This window comes from Schistocerca gregaria, chromosome 4, assembly GCF_023897955.1.
Source record: "Schistocerca gregaria isolate iqSchGreg1 chromosome 4, iqSchGreg1.2, whole genome shotgun sequence".
Classification (NCBI taxonomy): Eukaryota; Metazoa; Arthropoda; class Insecta; order Orthoptera; family Acrididae; genus Schistocerca; species Schistocerca gregaria.
The window spans coordinates 676,891,519-676,912,420 of NC_064923.1; the positions used below are offsets into that span (position 1 = coordinate 676,891,519).

A 20,902-nucleotide genomic window follows, 5' to 3' on the forward strand; every position below is an offset into this window, starting at 1 on the left:
AAAGGACACGCCCTCTAGGTAGCGCTCTCAAGCTCCCCTCCCCAGTTATCCGTTGCGCAATTTTGATTCAGGGCTTGACGACATCAACTTTCATCTGGCGTCCCTAGGCAAGGAGGTATGACTGTAAACTTTCAAGGAATGATCTTTATCTCCAGTCGTGTGAATGTTAATGTACACGAGGCTGCATTGTTGAATAAAGGCGTTTCCCCACCGAACACAGCCGAGTCATCCACCCTTTGCTGTTGCGTATCGTCGCGTTGCAGTGACAGAATCCGTAGCACCACAGACTTCTGACCAAGGAAGACCACGGGTTGCTCGTACGCTTCACCGGGGAGAACACGTTCTACGGGCTGACAAAGAAGAGCCAGGTAGTTGAACAAGACAAGTGGCCCTGGCGTGCGGTACTTTCCAAGTTCAGCATGGAGGTGACATCACGGGCCACTCATGCATCCGTATCATCTTCAATCACTCACAACGGGAGAACTTTTATCGATGGTTTGTTGCACAAATTGCTAAACCGTTGTTTGTCACTTCAGTTTTGTATACAGACGACGGAACCTCTGGAAGAAATGGTATAACAATTTAGACAACCAACACTTAAAGACCGATCACAGTCCTCACGTTACAGTACAAGTTAGACATCAGCATCAGTTTAATAGTTATGTGTAGATGCTGTATGGTAGGGGCATACGTTATCCCAGCACGTCTTATGCACCAATAAGGGAATTTTTTCAGATTACCCTTCGAGACATTCTGGAAAACGTGTCCTGCAAGCAAGAAGAAACACATGGTTCATGCGTGATGGAGACCAAGTAGGTCTCAGTGTTCGAGACGCACTACCATAACAGATGGACAGGTAGAGGAGGTCTAGTTCCATGTCCTGGACGTTCCCCCCCCCCCCCCCCCCCCCCCCCCGACCTCAGCTGTCTGGGCCCTGGGTGCGAAAACTATCGACGTCACACGGAAGTCTGCGAAACCATTGAAAACAGTTAGTGAGTGCTTGAAAGCGTGCGAGACTTCATGTTTCGACGAAAGCATGCGTGTTTAGAAGTAACAGGAGGACATATCCAGCATTTATTATGAGTCTATATGTTGATAAGCTCTAATGACCTTAATTTTCATTAGTGTCTCGAAAATAATGGATATATGAGATTTTTCATGTTTTTTTTGTCCCCAAAGTACGTAAAAGTATTTTTTAAACAATAAGTACACGAAATTTAATATTCTTTATAATTCATTTTATCATTTTCCCAGTCACCGGGCTGTGGTGAAATGTGGCATCAGTTAACCTCTTTTAGACCTTGCAGTTAAAAATTGCAAGTTGCCTCTTGTGAGATGTAAAAACTAACTGCCCATACGTTTGCTGTGTAGATACGAGGGCGGTATTAAATTCAATTCCTGACTGAGTAGTTCAGCTCAACAGCCGCTACTGCCGATAGGAAAGTAAACAGAGGTATAAATAAGAAGGGGCAGCTCTAGGTTCCCGAAATCCACCTAGATCCTTTTCTGGTCCATCATTTTCAAAGTAGGCCTTTGGGACTGAACACGCAGTTGTCATGGTTTCTGTCATTGTTGATATGTACGATGCTGCAGTGCCAGTATTCTGCATGTAGCATGCTCAGGTAGCCCAATGGTAATGCGACCGCTCGCGGCAAGTGGGAAACCGGGTACAACTCCCGATCCGGCAGAAATTTTCGCTTTCGTCATTCCATTATGCAGATGATGGTTATCCATAACCTCAGCTGCGAATACATTTCATGGATTTCTTCGTTAGACTGTTTTGTACCCTCAACGATTCCACTTGAATCTCTTCCACTGTACTAAATCTTCACCCCTTCAATTTGATTTCTATTTTGGGGAAAAGAAAGGAGTCACACAGACGATGGCGAACAACTGTCAAACATTAAAAAGTCCTGAATCATGTAGATCGTATTTGATCGCACTCCATCATGGTGCAGTAACTTATTATTGGTATTCCACTTCTCAAGTTTTCTTCTCATCGCCTGTATCAGTCGGTATGGGTATCTTCAGTGGTCGTCTCGCCGGGAGGGACGAATTCATAAACATTATATGTACTTAATGTCAGTTTTGGTGCACTTTACGCCTGCGATGACTGCTGTTTAATTTCAGTATCACAACCAGAAAGCACAATTTTAGCAAAAGTGATAACCTTTGAGAGAATGTTGTTTACGTTCACTACAGAATTCTTTGTAATGTTGCTTATGATCGTCTTGGAGCAGTAGTGGCACAAACTTTGCCACTGGCCATTAAAACTGCTACACCAAGAAGAAATGCAGATGATAAACGGCTATTCTTTGGACAGATATATTATACTACAACTAACATTTGATTACAATTTGGGTGGATAGATCCTGCGAAATCAGTACCCAGAACAACCACCTCTGGCCGTAATAGCGGCCTTGATACCCCTGGGCACTGAGTCAGACAGAGCTTGGATGCCTTGTACACGTACAGCTGAGACGCAGCTTCAATACGATACCACAGTTCATCAAGAGTAGTGACGCATATTGTGAGCCAGTTGATTGGCCACCATTGACCAGACATTTGCAGTTGGTGAGAAATCTGGAGAATGTGATGGCCAGGGCAGCAGTCGAATATTTTCTGTATCCAGAAAGGCCCGTAAAGGACCTGCAACATGCTGTGGTGCATTATCCTGCTGAAATGTAGGGTTTCGCAGGGATCGAATGAAGGGTAGAGCCACGGATCGTAACACATATGAAATGTAACGTCCACTGTTTAAAGTGCCGCCAATGCAAACAAGAGGTGACGAAGACGTGTAACCAATGGCACCCCCTGCCATGACGCCGGATGATACACCAGTATGGCGATGACGAATACTCGCTTCCAATATACGTTCACCGTGATGTCGCCAAACACGGATGCGACCATCATGATGCTGTAAACAGAAGCTGGATTCATCCGAAAAATGACGTTTTGCCGTTCGTGCACCCAGGTTCGTCGTTCGGTACACTATCGCAGGCGCTCCTGTCTGTGATGCAGCGCCAGAGGTAACCGCAGCCACGGTCTCCGAGCTGATAGTCCATGCTGTTGCAAACGTCGTCGAACCGTTCGTGCAGATGGTTGTTGTGTTGCAAACGTCCCCATCTGTTGACCCAGAGTTCGAGACGTGGCTGCACGATCCGTTACAGCCATACGGATAAGATGCCTGTCATCTCGACTGCTAGTGATACGAGGCCGTTGGGATCCAGTACGGCGTTCCGTATTACCCTCCTGAACCCACCGATTCCATATTCTGCTAACGGTCATTGGATCTCGACCAACGGGAGCAGCAATGTCGCGATACGATAAACCGCAATCGCGATAGGCTACAATCCGATCTTTATCAAAGTCGGAAATGCGATGGTACGCAACTCTCCTCCTTACGCGAGGCATCACAACAACGTTTCACCAGGCTACGCTGGTCAACTGCTGTTTGTGTACGAGAAATAGGTTGGAAACTTTCCTCTTGTCAGCACGTTGTAGGCCTCACCACCGGCGCCAACCTTGTGTGAATGCTCTGAAAAGTTAATCATTTGCGTATCACAGAATCTTCTTGCTGTCGGTTAAATTTCGCGTCTGTAGCACGTCATCTTCGTGGTGTACCAATTGTAATGGCCAGTAGGGTATAACACTAAACGGGTAACGCAATCTCTAGGTTTTGCAGACGTTTTGAATGATCTGTATACGAGATTACGGAGTCAGATTGATAAGTTTCTGTGCATTTTCTGGCGTGCTCCCATTTGCTGGGCGTCCGGAACGGTCGTTTTCATCAGTAGATGTTCGTCTGTATCTCTTAGGCTTATTCCACTATGTGACATGAAACGCAGTTTCGAAGAGCTTGCTGCAGCATTTGCTACGTTTATGCAGCGGTTTCCCCAGTTTAACACAAAACTGCATTCAGACGTGCTGCAGGCGTCGTAAAACTGCAAACTCACAGATACACGAACATGGAAATGTACTCACCAACAACTGTCCAAACCACTCAACTCGAGTCACTTGCCACACTGATGCAAGAAAGATGTGTGCGGAGGCACTCAGCGGTATTTCAGCGCACTCATAACCATCTGCTCATACAAGTCAAATTTCGGGCTCTTTTGGACAGTGCCTCGTATTTGCGCAGGTGAGTCTGGCGCTCGGCTGCGCACGGACCTGCGCTTGCAGCTGTGGCTGCTGTGTCTGGCCGGCGCGTGGGCGCCTCGCCGACGGGCGTCGTCGCAGCTGTACAGCGCCTACTCCGGCTGCGTCGTGGTGATCCTGCTGCTGTTCGTGGCCAGCCTGCTGCTCGCCATGGTGCACTACTGGGGGCACATGCTGGGCGTCACCATGAACGCCTGCCTCATGTTCGTCTACCTCATGAACGTCGTCAAGATCATCGCACTCCTAAAGATGCAGCCCTCTGCTGAGAAGCTCATCACAGAGCTCGACAGATGCATGCAGGTAGGCGACCTGTCTTGGTCAAATCTGACCGCTACTAACATGAGCCGTATCATTCGACGTTACAGTGGCACTAGTCCACGTGAGTAGGTACCTCACAGACGCTGCGAACATATTACCAGAGCTTTTCACCAACGCTAAAACAGGGCCCTGGGATAGCCAGTCCTGACAAAACTCTATCATCTGTTGAGCATGATGTATGAGACAGACAAAATTCCCTCAGACTTCAAGAAGAATATAACAATTCCAATCACAAAGAATCCAGATGTTGACAGATGTGAAAATTACCAAACTATCAGTTTAATAAGTAACGGCTGCAAAATTCTAACGCGAATTCTTTACAGACGAATGGATAAACTGGTAGAAGCCGACCTCGGGGAAGATCAGTTTGGATTCCGTAGAAAAGTCGGAACACGTGAGGCTATACTGACCCTACGACTTATCTCAGAAGAAAGATTAAGGAAGTCAAACCTACGTTTCTAGCATTTGTAGACTTAGAGAAAGCTTTTGACAATGTTGTCTAGAACACTCTCTTCAAATTCTAAAGTTGGTAAGGGTAAAATACAGGGAGTGAAAGGCTATTTACAATTTGTACAGAAACCAGATGGCAGTTATAAGAGTCGACGAAAATGAAAGGGAAGCAGTGGTTGGGAAGGGAGTGAGACAGGGTTGTAGCCCCTCCCCGATGCTATTCAACCTGTATGTTGAGCAAGCAGTAAAGAAAACAAAAGAAGAGTTCGGAGTAGGTATTAAAATCCATGGAGAAGATAAAAACTTGGAGGTTCGCCGATGACATTGTAATTCTGTCAGAGACGCAAAGTACTTGGAAGAGCAGTTGAACGGAATGGACAGTGTCTTGAAAGCAGGATATAAGATGAACATCAACAAAAGCAAAACGAGGATAATGGAATGTAGTCGAATTAAGTCGGGTGATGCTGAGCGAAATAGATCAGAAAATGAGACACTTAAAGTAGTAAAGGAGTTTTGCTATTTGGGGAGCAAAATAACTGATGATGGTCGAAGTAGAGAGGATATAAAAAGTAGACTGGCAATGGCAAGGAAACCGTTTTTGAAGAAGAGAAATTTGTTAACATCGAGTATTGATTTAAGCGTCAGGAAGTCGTTTCTGAAAGTATTTGTATGGAGTGTAGCAATGTATGGAAGTGAAACAGGGACGATAAATAGTTTAGACAAGAAGAGAATAGAAGCTTTCGAAATGTGATGCTACAGAAGACTGCTGGAGATTAGATGGGTAGATCACATAACTAATGAGAGGTACTGAATAGAATTGGGGAGAAGAGGTGTTTGTGGCCCAACTTGACAAGAAAAAGGTACCAGTTCGTGGAACATGTTCTGAGCCATCAAGGGATCACAAATTTAGCATTAGAGGGCAGCGTGGAGGGTAAAAATCGCAGAGGGAGACCAAGAGATGAATACACTAAGTAGATTCAGAAGGATGTAGGTTGTAGTAAGTACTGGGAGATGAAGAAGCTTACACATGATAGAGTAGCTTGGAGAGCTGCATCAAACCAGTCTCGGGACTGAAGACAACAACAACGACTACATCTTTATTTAAAACATGTCTATGAAAATAAAAAAGGATCGAAAAGAGACGCGATTGTACCGCCAAGGAAGAAGGGCTGTACTTTATGATACTCACAATGTTTTGTCCGCCATACAGAAGTTAGCCACTGAACGGCTACACATATTTTATGTAAGTTATTCGGTATTCTGCTAAAATAAACTAATTATTGTTATCACAAAAAGAATTTCTTTGTAATAGTTGTCAACTCAAATGGCCAAAGCGACTAATTATTTTTAATAAGCATTTTTTCAGTAAATTGCGCTGCGGGAAGCTCATCTTCCGATTGAGCCTCTTGAGCAGTTGAACGGAATGGACAGTGTCTTGAAAGCAGGATATAAGATGAACATCAACAAAAGCAAAACGAGGATAATGGAATGTAGTCGAATTAAGTCGGGTGATGCTGAGCGAAATAGATCAGAAAATGAGCCACTTAAAGTAGTAAAGTAGTTTTGCTATTTCGGGAGCACAATAACTGATGATGGTCGAAGTAGAGAGGATATAAAAAGTAGACTGGCAATGGCAAGGAAAGCGTTTCTGAAGAAGAGAAATTTGTTAACATCGAGTATAGATGTAAGTGTCAGGAAGTCGTTTCTGTAAGTATATGTATGGAGTGTAGCCATGTATGGAAGTGAAACAGTGACGATGAATAGTTTAGACGAAAAGAAAATGGAAGCTTTCGAAACGTAGTGCTACAGAAGAATGTTGAAGAATAGATGGGTAGAACACATAACTAATGAGAGGTACTGAATAGAATTGGGGAGAAGAGGAGTTTGTGGCCCAACTTGACTAGAAGAAGGGATCGGTTGGTAGGACATGTTCTGAGGCATCAAGGGATCACCAATTTAGTACTGGAACGCAGGGTGGAGAGTAAAAATCGCAGAGGGAGACAAAGATATGAATACACTAAGTAGATTCAGAAGGATGTTGGCTGCAGTAGGTACGGGGAGATGAAGAAGCTTGAACAGGATAGAGTAGCATAGAGAGCTGGATCAAACCAGTCTCAGGACTGAAGACTACAGCAACAACAACAACAACAAGCTACAGTCACGCTGCTAAAAATTGTATATGAAAACGAGTAACCAGTGAAATGGCTGATGTTACTCATAGTTGCGTAAGTAGGAATAAAAAATAATAAAATCACATGTTCATATATAAAAGTAAATATCTGTACATATTGTGTAAACCGACTCGATCCACATCATTTCGATGAAAAATAGTCGTTCAGTTGGCCTATGGTACATGAAGTGTAAAGAACTATCTAACACCTTACTACTCAGGGGTTAAATTACTTAGTGAATGACTGAAAATCGTGTCACTCAAAAATAAGTGTGTGGTGTCACCGCCAGACACCACACTTGCTATGTCAATAAAATTCTTCTGGGTTAGAGACCGCATTGTCATTTATAAAATTCCAACGTTGGAATAAATTGACATTGACAACGGCCGCGGAAGCCTACGGTTACATTTACCACACTTGCTAGTTGGTAACCTTTAAATCGGCCGCGGACCGTTAGTATACGTCGGACCCGTGTGTCGCCACTATCGGTGATTGCATACCGAGCGCCACCACACGGTAGGTCCAGAGAGACTCCCTAGCACACGTCCCAGTTGTACAGCCGACTTTGCTAGCGATGTTTCACTGACTACTACTCTTATTTGCAGAGACGATAGTTTTGCATAGCCTTCAGCTACGTCATTTGCTACGACCTAGCAAGGCGCCATATTCAGTAATGAGGATGAATTCTGAACAGACAATATTGTGAATTATGTACCGTCAAGAGCGGTTCAAATGGTTCATATGGCTCTGAGCACTATGGGACTCAACTGCTGTGGTCATTAGTCCCCTAGAACTTAGAACTACTTAAACCTAACTAACCTAAGGACATTACACACATCCATGCCCGAGGCAGGATTCGTACCTGCGACCGTAGCAGTCGCACGGTTCCGGACTGCGCGCCTAGAACCGGTCAAGAGCGAAGTTCATCATTAATGAATTAAAGTTAAGTATCAACTAATTACGTCCGCTTTCTGAATTCTATTTCCTTGTCATGTTCCAGACCTCACGTCAGTATAGTTGTTCCCTCCTCACCCCAGCATGCGTGAGTTAAAACGCGTGCATTTCGGCCTCTTCTAGTAACACGCCAACACAACAAAGTGCCCACATGGTCATAACATTTTTTTCTGTCACTTTTAACTTGCAATGAGTTTTTAATGCGATAATTCCCAACTTCGTTGTTAGAACTCCAAGTTAAACATTATGTTTTTATACGACTGACCGAGTAAGTCTGATCAAAATACAGGGAAAGGCAAGGGCACGTCAAATTCAACCGGATTTTGTCTAGTGAAGCACTGTGGTGTTCAATCCAGCCTTAAGAGTTCATGGCAGTTTTTTAAGGGACGATCAAAAACTTACGTTCCATATATGTTCCTTGCATATATGTCAGTGCTAATACACTCACAACGGAGGCGCGCTGGTTTGCATATAAACTGCAGCAACGCCCTCAAATAGAAACTTTTTGATCGGTCCTTACACATTTACTTTATACAGTATGGGTGTCTTTGATTGATATGGTAATAGACTTTTGCCAAAATGATGTCTTTCAACATCTGACCACCCATGCAAAAATAAACTTGAGTTTGAGATGATCGTATTCAAGCTGTGGGCAACTCTTCAGTCATCTGCTTCATCACGAATCACCCGTCTCCACAACCAAATACGTTGGCGCGAGCTGTTGGTGTAGAGAGTGACCTGAAGGCAGCCGCTTATAACATGCGTAGTGGAGCACATTTTCAGCAGTATTTAGTTGATAACAAGAGCAAAAGTAGTGTCGTATAGTAGATGTTTTCTGATTTGAATTCGAAGACAACCTCCACGGTCTCCCACGCAGTGGAAGTACGTGACATTGTTGATTATGTTGTTCTGTGCCACTCATGGGGCTGTAGAGATCCTCATAGTATTGGAGCTAGCCGTGCATTGCATGCTTTCAACACATCTACATCTACATCCATTCAGCACTCTACAGATACCTTAACGGTGTTTAATTTTGTCTTTAGCGTTAGTTAGGAGGAAGTATGTCTACATATCCGTAAGGAAATTCAAATTTGTTAACTCAGTCTCTATGTATATATTGTGTTTCTTTTGCACTAAGTCTCTTTCTTAGTACTTTAGTACCACTTCTACGCCGGCCGGAGTGGCCGAGCGGTTCTAGGCGCTATGGTCGCAGGTCAGAATCCTGCCTCGGGCATGGATGTGTGTGATGTCCTTATGGTAGTTAGGTTTAAGTGGTTCTAAGTTCTGGGGGACTGATGACCTCCGCTGTTCAGTCCCATAGTGATCAGAGCCATTTGAACCATTTGAACCACCTCTACACGCAAGGGACGTTAAACAAGGAATGAAACACATTTTTTTTAAAGCAAGCAGGTTTTATTTAGGACTCCAATCCGCCAAATATTAACCACTCCTTTAGCTGCAAAACCGTGTTTCTGAACAAAATCTCAGTTCAATGCGACGGATTACTAGGAGGGCTCACGTTGTACCACTCCACTGGTCGACGTCGGAGCCAACGCCTTGCTGCATAAATAACATCCACACCCACGTACTGCTACCCGCAGAGTGCATTCTATGTTGGTTCAGACAGAAGGAAGTCGGACATTGCGAGTAGGGTGGGTGAGCAACCCATTGGTCACACACCTTTCAATAGTCCAACTAGTGGACGAATGTGTCAGCATTGCCACAAAGACGTCCAGGTGAGCAGCCCAGCTTCTAATTTTGTCCGTCGATCATCTCGAATAAAAGAGTCCGTAAGTTCCAACACTGCAGCAGTCACAGCTGTATGCGGCCGGCCGGCACGCGGAAGGTCAGACGGGTGGGCACGACCTTGTTGCAATGATGACAGACTCCATGATTTTGTTCGCTGCTAGTGTTCGTAGACGTTCTGCAAGCGCCCATGAATATCTGCAGTGCTCTGGTTTTCTGCCAGAAGAAATGGCAGCTCTCTGCTTGGAACGCAACTCCGTTACAGATGCCATTCTGAAGGTTACGTGAGGCACCGCCACCTTTCCGGAACCTTATTAAGCTGTAGCAGGTGAAGCGATAACATCCCACGATATCCCACAACGAATGCCACAATTTTTCGGTTAAATTGGCTCATAAAATAAAATGTGTTGCGTTATTTAATGAAAACCCCAAGTGGTGATGATGATGATGTTTGGATTGTGGGGCGCTCAACTGCGCGGTTATCAGCGCCCGAAAACCCCATGTATCGTTTCAGTCACGAAATATGGATTATCAGATTGCCTGTACTTTACGTCAGACAATAAAATTCCACTATTGTTAGCTACTCCATAAGCTGAGAGATCGCAGCAATGAAAAATAAACAGAAATTGTATGATTTTGGAGTATCTCGTCACAGTGAAGTCAAATTATCACAAAAACCTGTCGTCATTGTTTAGTTCTTGCAAAAATTGGATAAACATGCTTCCAATGTAATGGCATAATGTTGAGAAAACCAATTAAGACTGGCAATGCGAAGCTAAAAATTGAAGCTGTGTTTGTACTATTTTACAAAACTTTGCAGCTTAGACATTTATCCCATGTGCAACAAACTGCTCGGAGACATTTCTATCTGAGCAAGCACTGTACTCTATCGCCAGATCATCCTGCTTCACTGAGCTAGTAAGCTTCCTATGTACGGGTTCTAACGCGCGACGTCCGACATCTTTGTGCCCACCTGTGTTTTCACAGTCTTTCAACTACTTTTCATAGATGATTACGACAGTAGCACGGGAGCAACCGACCTGCTTCGCTGTTTCCGGCATACTCATTCCCAACAAAATCGCGTACGTAAGTCGAGTTTTTATGGTGCGTCCGGTATGGTCACCAGAATTCGTCTCTGTTCCGCTCATATACTCTCACTTATCACGTCACGTCACCACGCGACACTGAGTCTCATGGTGGCCAATGATCATAATGAACACTGTGCATGGGTTGGACAAAAATACACTGTGAGAAATGTAGGATTGAATATAAATACAGGTATTATGGAAGCCTACAATTTGTGCTCGTTGTATTTGACGACGAACGGCACCTGTTTATTGTCCTCAATAAGCTGCAATTATCAGCCGTGGTGAGAACAGAGTGCATTATGGCGGAGCGAAGTGATTTAGAAAACACACAGATAGTTGGCGCTCATGTTCTAGTTGCTTCCGTAACCAATGTAGCCAAAGTGTTTGGTTTTTCAAGAGGCAGTCATAAATCTGGAGTATCGAACAGCGGAAGAATGTCATCCGGTAGTATGAGTCTTGTTGCACACTGTTCGCAATGTCTGACCGAGTTTTCTTCCCAAATGTGAAACGAGGCAGGGTTTCGGTAATGATTTGGACAGCCATACCGTGGTGTTCCATTGGCGCCGCGGTTCCTCTGCAGGTCAACTTTACTACCAAAAATTATATTACCATTTTTGACCATTTTTGCTGATCAGATCCGCCTCGTAGTCGTTTCCTCTGCACACCAGGCATACTGTGCAAGCAGCCCCCGCTACAGGAGGACGTTATCTACAAAACAGATCTGTGCGTCGTATGAGCTGGCCTCTTTACCACGGAGGTATTCGTCACTTCCACAGCGTCTGGGGACGCCAACCACGCCGGCAGGTAGTGTGCCTGTCGCAGCAAAAGAGCGATGTCGGCAAGGCACTATTTTGCTATACCAGGTCACGTACACTCGCAGAGCCACATGGATATCCACTTGCTCCCGACTATTTAGATCACCGCCACACTGAACAGACTTACACCCGAGGCCTCAAGTCGCCAACATCCGCAGTTTAGTTCCAGTACTGTAATTTGGCAGTACCAGAAATTCTGTCCCCGCGCTCCATGCTGGCTTACCTAGCCCAGTTCAGCGTGCTTTTCACGAGCTGTACTCCGCCGCCACAAGCCGGCACACTAACGTCCCAGGTCTCTACGTCACCGCCTATCACGACTCTAGGGTTCATGGTGTATTCACATCACAGACAACGCCACAGGAGAGAGATTTCTATTGTATATACACTATTGGCCATTAAAATTGCTACACCAAGAAGAAATACAGATGATAAAACGGTATTCATTGGACAAATATATTCAAATAAAACTGACATGTGACTACATTTTCACGCAATTTGGGTGCGTAGATCCTGAGAAATCAGTACCCAGAACAACCACCTCTGGCCATAATAACGGCCTTGGTACGTCTGGGCATTGAGTCAAACAGAGCTTGGATGGCGTGTACAGGTACAGCTGCTCGTGCAGCTTCAAGACGATACCACAGTTCGTCAAGAGTAGTGACTGGCTTATTGTGACGAGCCAGTTGCTCGGCCACCATTGACCAGACGTTTTCAGTTGGTGAGGACCTGCAACATGCAGTCGTGCAGGGTTTCGCAGGGATCGAATGGAGGGTAGAGCCACGCGTAGTAACACATCTGAAATGTAACGTCCACTTTTCATGGTACCGTCAATGCGAACAAGAGGTGACCGAGACGTGTAACAAACGGCACCCCGTACCACCACGCCAGGTTGTACGCCAGTATGGCGATGACGAATACACGCTTCCAATGTGCGTTCACCGCGATGTCGCCAAACACGGATGCGGCCATCGTGGTGCTGTAGACAGAACCTGGATTCACCCGAAAAAATGACGTTTAGCCGCTCGTGCACCCAGGTTCGTCGTTGAGTACACCATCGCAGGCGCTCCAGTCTGTGATGCAGCGTCAAGGGTAACCGCAGCCATGGTCTCCGAGCTGATAGTCCATGCTGCTGCAAACGTCGTCGAACTGTTCGTGCAGATGTTGTTGTCTTGCAAACGTCCCCATCTGTTGACTCAGGGATCGAGACGTAGCTGCGCTAACCGTTTCAGTAATGCGGATAAGATGTCTGTCATCTCGACTGCTAGTGATACGATGCCGTTGGGATCCAGCACGACGTTCCGTATTACCCTCCTGAACCCACCGATTCCATATTCTTCTAACAGTCATTGGATCTCGACCAACGCGAGCAGCAATGTTCCGATACGATAAACCGCAATCGCGATAGGCTACAATCCGACCATTACCAAGTCGGAAACGTGATGGTACGCATTTCTCCTCCTTACACGAGGCATCACAACAACGTTTCATCAGGCAGTGCCAGTCAACTGCTGTTTGTGTATGAGAAATCGGTTAGAAATTTTCCCCATGTCAGCACGTTGTAGGTTTCGCCACTCTTGTGTGAATGCTGTGAAAAGCTAGTCATTTGCATATCACAGCATCTTCTTCCTGCCGATTAAATTTCGCGTCTGTAGTTCTTCATCTTCGTAGTGTAGCAATTTTAATGGCCAGTAGTGTAGTTGGTGGATGTTCATCCCAGGACATTTTAGTTGAGAATTGTTTTGTTTTGTTAACCAACTTATTGTTTAAAAAGTGTGTCTGATCACTCCTCAGGACGAGGACACCTTGCCCATTGTACAATATTTGTTCCTCAAAGGTGATGCTGTGCTTCAAGAAAGCAAGCTCTTGCCCACACAACTCGTATCGTCGAAGAGTGGTTTGGTGAGTAACAGGACGAATTGTCACAGCCGCCTTGTCACCACAGTCGCCAGATCTCAGTGTTATGGAGTTTCTGTGATCTACAGGGTGATTATAATTAAAACTTTCAAACCTCTGTATAAATAACAGTATTGGTAAGAATGATGTCAAATTGCAACGGAATATTATCGGAGAAGGAGAAAAACGTCTGACTCAAGAAAATTAAATAGTTACATAATGTAGTAATAGATGTCGCTGTAAACATCATAATTTAGTGGTGCTCGACTGCAAATTTGAACTGGATCATACATCAATGCCTGAGGTGTACATCTGACTTTAAACAAACTGTACTACTCAGTGTGCGTGGGTGTACAGCTGTGATACTGCTAGTTACGTAAGTCGATCCACCTTGGCAAGGTCATATCACATCGGATGGAAAAAATCAGTTTTTAATTGTCCTGAGGCCAAAAACCGCATAAAAGGCATTAATCAAACTGAAATCGGATTATTAATTTCCGTGGTACTGGCGCAATATATGTTCAATATGCTGTCCACCGTTTTCTGCAACAAGTTAAAATCGACAAACAACATGCTCCATAACTGATAAAAGTGTTTCCAAGGCCACATTCACAATGTGTTGCACAGTGCATGCCTTCAATGCAGCTAAGTCTGCAATCGGAATACTGAACACATCTTTCAGATGGCCCACAACCAGAAGACACATGGATTAAGAACAGGTGACCGTTACGGCCAGGCTGTAGGGAAATGGCGGCTGATAATTCTAGCATGTCCGAAACGGCGCTTCAGCAGCTGCTTAACTGGATTCGTAATGTGCTCAGGTGCGCCATCTTCCATAAAAATCATCCCATCAACACAGCCACGCTGTTGGACGGCAGGAATGACGTGGTAGCGCAACAGACACTCATAGGGCTTACCAGTGACGTTACAGGTAACAAGACCGGAAGTACCTGTCTCTTCCGAAAAATATGGTCCTATGACAAATGACACCGTAAAATCGCACCACAGAGTGACCTTTTCAGGATGACGTGGTACTAGTTGATTTGCGTGTGGATTTTACGTTGCCCATATTCGACAATTCTGTTTATTGACATATCCGGTCAGATGGAAGTGGGGTTCGTGTGTCCATAAAATCATCCACAGCTAGTCATTGTCCACTTCCACGCGACCAAGAAATTCTAAAGCAAAGGTCTCTCTTGCTGGCAGGTCAACAGGGAGCAACTCGTGCACATGGGTAATTTTGAATGGAAGAAGGATGTATTGTAGGACTTTACGCATCGTGCTCACTGGTATGTCCAATGTTCGGGCAACTCTCCGTGCTCTACACGTTTGCTAACCACCACCCGTCTCCCCCTGTACTGCTGTGGCCAATGCTTCCTCTGACGCCGAATCAATTCATTTCCTTCCTCTACCAGCGTGCACGCCAAAAAAAACCGTCTTTTCGAATTTCCGAATCATTTTCTCTAGACTCACGGCAGTTATCGGCCCAATTCCTTTTTTCAAACCCTTCAGTGTTCGGAACTTCTGCAGAGCGACGTGTGCACAGTCATCATTCTTATAATACAGCTCCAGTCTGGAACCGCCCGACCGCTACGTTCGAAGGTTCAAATCCTGCCTCGGGCATGGATGTGTGTGCTGTCCTTAGGTTAGCCAGGTTTAAGTAGTTCTAATTTATAGGGGTCTGATGACCTCAGAAGTTACGTCCCATAGTGCTCAGAGCCATTTGAACAATTTGTAATACAGCCTTACAAGCAGAGCGCGATCCTGCACTCACACAGTCATGGGGAACGTCGAAGACGCGAAACGAGGAAATGCCGTGTATCCGGCATTTTTACACCATCTTCAATGGGTCAGGCGCATGGCAGGTGTTTCCTTTTACGTTCAATAATGGCTCTGAGCACTAAGGGACTTAACTTCTGTGGTCATCAGTCCCCTAGAACTTAGAACTACTTAAACCTAACAAACCTAAGGACATCACACAAATCCATGCCCGAGGCTGGATTCGAACCTTTACAGACTGTAGCGCCTAGAACCGCTCGGCCACCCCGGCCGGCTTTCTCTTACGTATTCTGACACACAAAGGGCCATTAATCAATTTGCAGTTTTTTTTCTTCTGCCATTCGTTTCCCCCCTTCTCCGATAATATTCCGTTGACGTTTCACGTCATTATGACCGGGGGTGTTACTTCTACAGCGTTTTGAAAGTTTGACTTTAATTATAAGCACCCTATACTTTGGAGAGAAGAGTGCGGGTTGGATATCGACCTCCATCGTCGTTCCTCAATATCTACATCTACATCTACATTTATACTCCGCAAGCCATCCAACGGTGTGTGGCGGAGGGTACTTTACGTGCCAGTGTCATTACCTCCCTTTTCTGTTCCAGTCGCGTATGGTTCGCGGGAAGAACGACTGCCGGAAAGCCTCCGTACGCCATCGAATCTCCTTAATTTTACATTCGTGATCTCCTCGGGAGGTATAAGTAGGGGTAAGCAATATATTCGATACCTCATGCAGAAACGCACCCTCTCGAAACCTGGCGAGCAAGCTACACCGCGATGCAGAGCGCCTCTCTTGCAGAGTCTGCCACTTGAGTTTGCTAAACATCTACGTAACGCTATCACGCTTACCAAATAACCCAGTGACGAAACGCGCCGCTCTTCTTTGGATCTTCTCTATCTCCTCCGTCAACCCGATCTGGTACAGGTCCTACACTGATGAGCAGTAGTCAAGTATAGATCGAACGAGTGTTTTGTAAACCACCTCCTTTGTTGATGGACTACATTTTCTAAGGAATCTCGCAATGAATGTCAAAATGATACCCGCGTTAGCTGAACTACTTCGTAATTTTGCAGAGAGAATGGTATAAGAGTCCCAGGACCTGTACTTATCCGTTCCGAGAAAACTGGAAACAGTTTTGGGTGCGAACGTTTTTCCTACACCGTATCAGGCATGGTAATGTATTGTGTTTCTGATGTTTAGATATTGTTGTGCAGCCTCTGTACAACCGTGTAGCAGTAGTCGAGACTCGAAGTCGAAGCACAGCCCGCAATACCAAACGCGTTGTCCACAGGAGTACGGCCGCGCTCTGGGGGCGGAGAAGGCGGCCGTGTTCCAGTGGTCGGCGCTGAAGAGCCGCATCGTGTCGGTGGCTCGCATCCTGGTGGCTCTGAGCGGCTGCCTCTACTGGGCGGTGGTGCCCGCCGCGCGCACGCACGCCTGCGGAGGCACCGCGCAGTGCCGCGACAGCGTGGGGCTGCCCGCGCACGTCTGGTACCCCTTCTCCTTCACGCAGACGCCCGTGTACGAGGTAGCTCCCGGCATTCGTACATTTACCGTCATTATATTGAGATAAAAAAACCTACAGGCGGTACACAATTTAATTCACTACTGCAGGTTTCGCTCATCAGACGGAAGCGTTATGTCGCGACACACTGGCCTCTTGGCAACTTGTTAGAGGGTTAAAAACATCACTCGGTACGTCAGTCAGTTACAGACTCGTGTGAGTAGGATCTACTACACTACTGACCATTAAAATCGCTACACCACGAAGATGGCGTGCTACAGACGCGAAATTGAACAGACAGGAATACGATGCTGTGATATGCAAATAATTAGCTTTTCAGGCCATCCACACAAGGTTGGCGCCGGTGGCGACACCTACAACGAGCTGACATGAGGAAAGTTTCCAACCGATTTCTCATGCACAAACAGCAATTGACCGGCGATTGCCTGGTGAAAGGTTATTGTAGTGTCTCGTGTAAGGAGGAGAAATGAGTACCATCACGTTTCCGGCTTTGGTAAAGGTCGGATTGTACCCTATAGCCCATGCGGTTTATCGTATAGCGACATTGCTGCTCGAGTTGGTCGAGATACAATGACTGTTAGCAGAATATGGAATCCGTGAGTTCAGGAGGGTAATACGGAACGTCGTGCTGGATCCCAATGACCTCGTAACACTTGCAGTCAAGATGACAGGCGTCTTATCCGCATGGCTGTAACGGATCGTGCAGCCGCGTCTCGATCCCTGAGTCAACAGATGGGGACGTTTGCAAGACAACAAGCATCTGCACGAACAGGTCGACCAATTTTGCTGCAGCATGGACTATCAGCTCGGAGACCGTGGCTGCGGTTTCCCTTTACGCTGCATCACAGACTGAAGCGCCTGCGATGGTGTACACAACGACAGACCTTGGTGCACGTATGGCAAAACGTCATTTTTTCGGATGAATCCAGGTTCTGTTTACACCATCATGATGGTCTCATACGTGTTTGGCGACATCGCGGTGAACGCAGATTGAAAGAGTGTATTCGTCATCGCCATACTGGCGTATCACCCGGCGTGATGGTAGGATTACACGTGTCGGTCACCTCTTGTTCGCATTGACGGCACTTTGAACAGTGGACGTTACATTTCAGATGTGTTACGACCCGTGGCTCTACCCTTCATTCAGTCCCTGCGAAACCCTACATTTCAGCAGGATAATGCACGACCGCATGATGCAGGTCCTGTACAGGCCTTTCTGGGTACAGAAAATGTTCGACTGCTGCCCTGGCCAGCACATTCTCCAGATCTCTCACCAACTGAAAACGTCTGGTCAATGGTGGCCGAGCAACTGGCTCGTTACGATACGCCACTCACTGCTCTTGATGAACTGTGGTATCGTGTTGAAGCTGCATGGGCAGCTGTACCTGTACACGCTATCCACGCTCTGTTTGACTCAATGCCCAGGCGTATCAAGGCCGTTATTACGGCCAGAGGTGTTCGTTTCGGGTACTGATTTCTCAGGATCTATGCACCCAAATTGCGTGAAAATGTAATCACATATCAGTTCTGGTATAATATATCTGTCCAATTAATACCCGTTTATCATCTGCATTTATTCTGGATGTATCAATTTCTATACTCTATCCCTTTCCACCCTGAGAGAAAATTTCTTAAAACGTTATCTGATATGTACCAGTCACCATACATTATTACGTGTAGAATCAGGTAAAATACTGAAAAAATTCGCATATTTACAGTTTGTTCAAGAAGACACGAGCATTATCGTGCTACCCAAAATTCAAACATGTATAAAATGCAAATAGCATTACGTGAAAGTGTCTAGAAACCTTACACACCTTAAGTGATACATTCTCAGTCCAAAATGATGCATGTTATCCTTAAATCAATGAAATGTAGAAAAATAAAATGCATTTATTTCAGTAACGCATGGCTTTGTCTTGTCATTGAAGTTTTAAATGACATGTTGCGCTCTGGTGGTCATAATATGAAATAAAACGGCTGCCAAACGGAAGCCGGGAGCTCGCACCATCGCTGCAGTCTGGAGTGACGCAGAAACGTGATGTAGCTGAACCACGAAAAATTTATAACCGAACCCGCACGATTGTGCGGGACACAGTGGAAAGGGATGTGCGTTCTTTCCAATTTAAGTTGTCCGTAATTGTCACTCCTATGTACTTAGTTGCATTTACGGCCTTTAGCTTTGATTGATTTATCGTGTAACCGACGATTAACGGGTTCCTTTTAGCACTCATGTGAATGATCTCACATTTTTCATTAATTAGGGGCAATTGCCAAATTTCGTACCGCACACATATCTTTTCTACATCTTTCTGCAATTTGTTTTGATGTTATGATGACTTTGCTAGACGATAAACGACAGCGTCATCTGTAAACAACCTAAGACCGCTGCTCAGACTGCCTTCTAAATCTTCTGTACACATAAGGAAAAGGAGAGGGCATGAACTCTAACTTGGGAAAAGCCAGAAATCACTTCTGTTTTAGTCGATGACTTTCACTCAGATACTACGTACTGTGACCTGTTTGACAGGAAATCCTGATTCCCGTCGCATAACTGAGAGGATGTAATGTGATTAGAAGTGTGACAGTTCATGTTCACTACCATACAATGCTGTGCTCCCAACGTACATTCTCAGATATTTATTCCTCATATTAAGGCCTATGTTTGGTATTAGTCGTCTTCTCTTGGCCAGGAATGCATTTTTTTCCGAGACTCATTTGTTTTTTTATATCCTTCTTGCTCCGTCCATCAAGGGTTTTATCCGGCCTATGTAAATTAATTTACTTACTTTGTGATCACCGATTCTGATTTCTGCTAATATTACCTCCGTCTTTCTCCTATGTACTCTCATCCACATTCTGTACTTATTAGACGGTTAATTCCATTGAGCAGATCGTGTAATTCTTCCTTGCTTTCACTAAGGATAGCAAAGTCATCAGTGAATCTTTCAGCGTGAATTTAACTTCCACTTTTGAACGATTCTTTCATTTACGTCGTCGATTCTTCGATCTACAGATTGAACAGTAGGGGCGAAAAACCGCTCGGCGCTTCGCGATTTCATGCAGCTTATTTATTCCATTCCTAAGTGACTTGTATATTCGTGTTCCTCAATTTCCATTAACATTTTTGTAATTCCTTCTTTCATCCATCAACTGAAGTATTTCTTCTGTTACCCATGGTCTCTTCGCAGTTGCCTTCTTTGTAACTCTGTTATACTTTACAACTTCGGTGATTTCCGGTTTTAGAAATGTCAGTTCCTCTATAACCGAACTTCCTACAGAGCTATCGCTTATCTCAGCACCAGAGAATTTCAAGCGTATATCTTCATTAAGTAATACTACTCTGTCCCACTTCTTTGCGCATTGATTCTACCTGACTACTCCGTTAAGCTTCCGTCTGCTCTTCGTCACTATTAAATTGTGATATGAGACTATATCTGCTTCTGGGTGCGCCTTATAATCTAGTATCTGATTTCGAAATTTCTGCCTGGCCATGATGTAATCTGACTGAAATCTTTAGATATCTTCCAGTCGTTTCCAAGTATAACTCCTTTTCTTGTGATCGTTGAACACAATATTCGGTATTACTAGCTGAAATTTATTGCCGAACGCAATTAGTCCCTCATTTCTCTCGTTCCTAGTACAAATCTCATACTCTCACGTAAGCCTTTCTTCTTCTCCTTTCCCTACAATAGCATTCCAATCCTTCGTGACTAACAGATTTTCATCTCGGTTTACGTAATGAATTACCCGTTCAATATCGTCAAATACTTTTCTACCTCTTCATCTCCTGTTTGTGACGTCTGCACATATAACATGACTATAGTTGGTTTGGTGAGAATAAACGTGTCACGGACTGTTTACAAGGTAGTAAGTGATTGTCTTTGAATATCGTAGGGTCTTTTTCATGATAATACACTGATGGCCCAAAACTTTATGACTACCTGTTTGATAGCTTGTTTTCCCTTCTTTGGAATGAAATACATAACTGATTCTGCGTATC

At 45.0% G+C, this 20,902-nt stretch overlaps 1 protein-coding gene across 1 annotated transcript in view; it reads left to right on the forward strand.

Annotated features, from left to right (window-relative positions):
• LOC126267865 (odorant receptor Or2-like) overlaps nt 1-20,902 on the forward strand; it is a 95,384-nt gene that overhangs the window by 13,866 nt on the left and 60,616 nt on the right. Inside the window, exons 2-3 of the mRNA XM_049973174.1 lie at nt 4,142-4,458; nt 16,666-16,902. Of these exons, the coding sequence (XP_049829131.1) occupies nt 4,142-4,458; nt 16,666-16,902 (554 nt within the window). The remainder of the gene's footprint in view (nt 1-4,141; nt 4,459-16,665; nt 16,903-20,902) is intronic.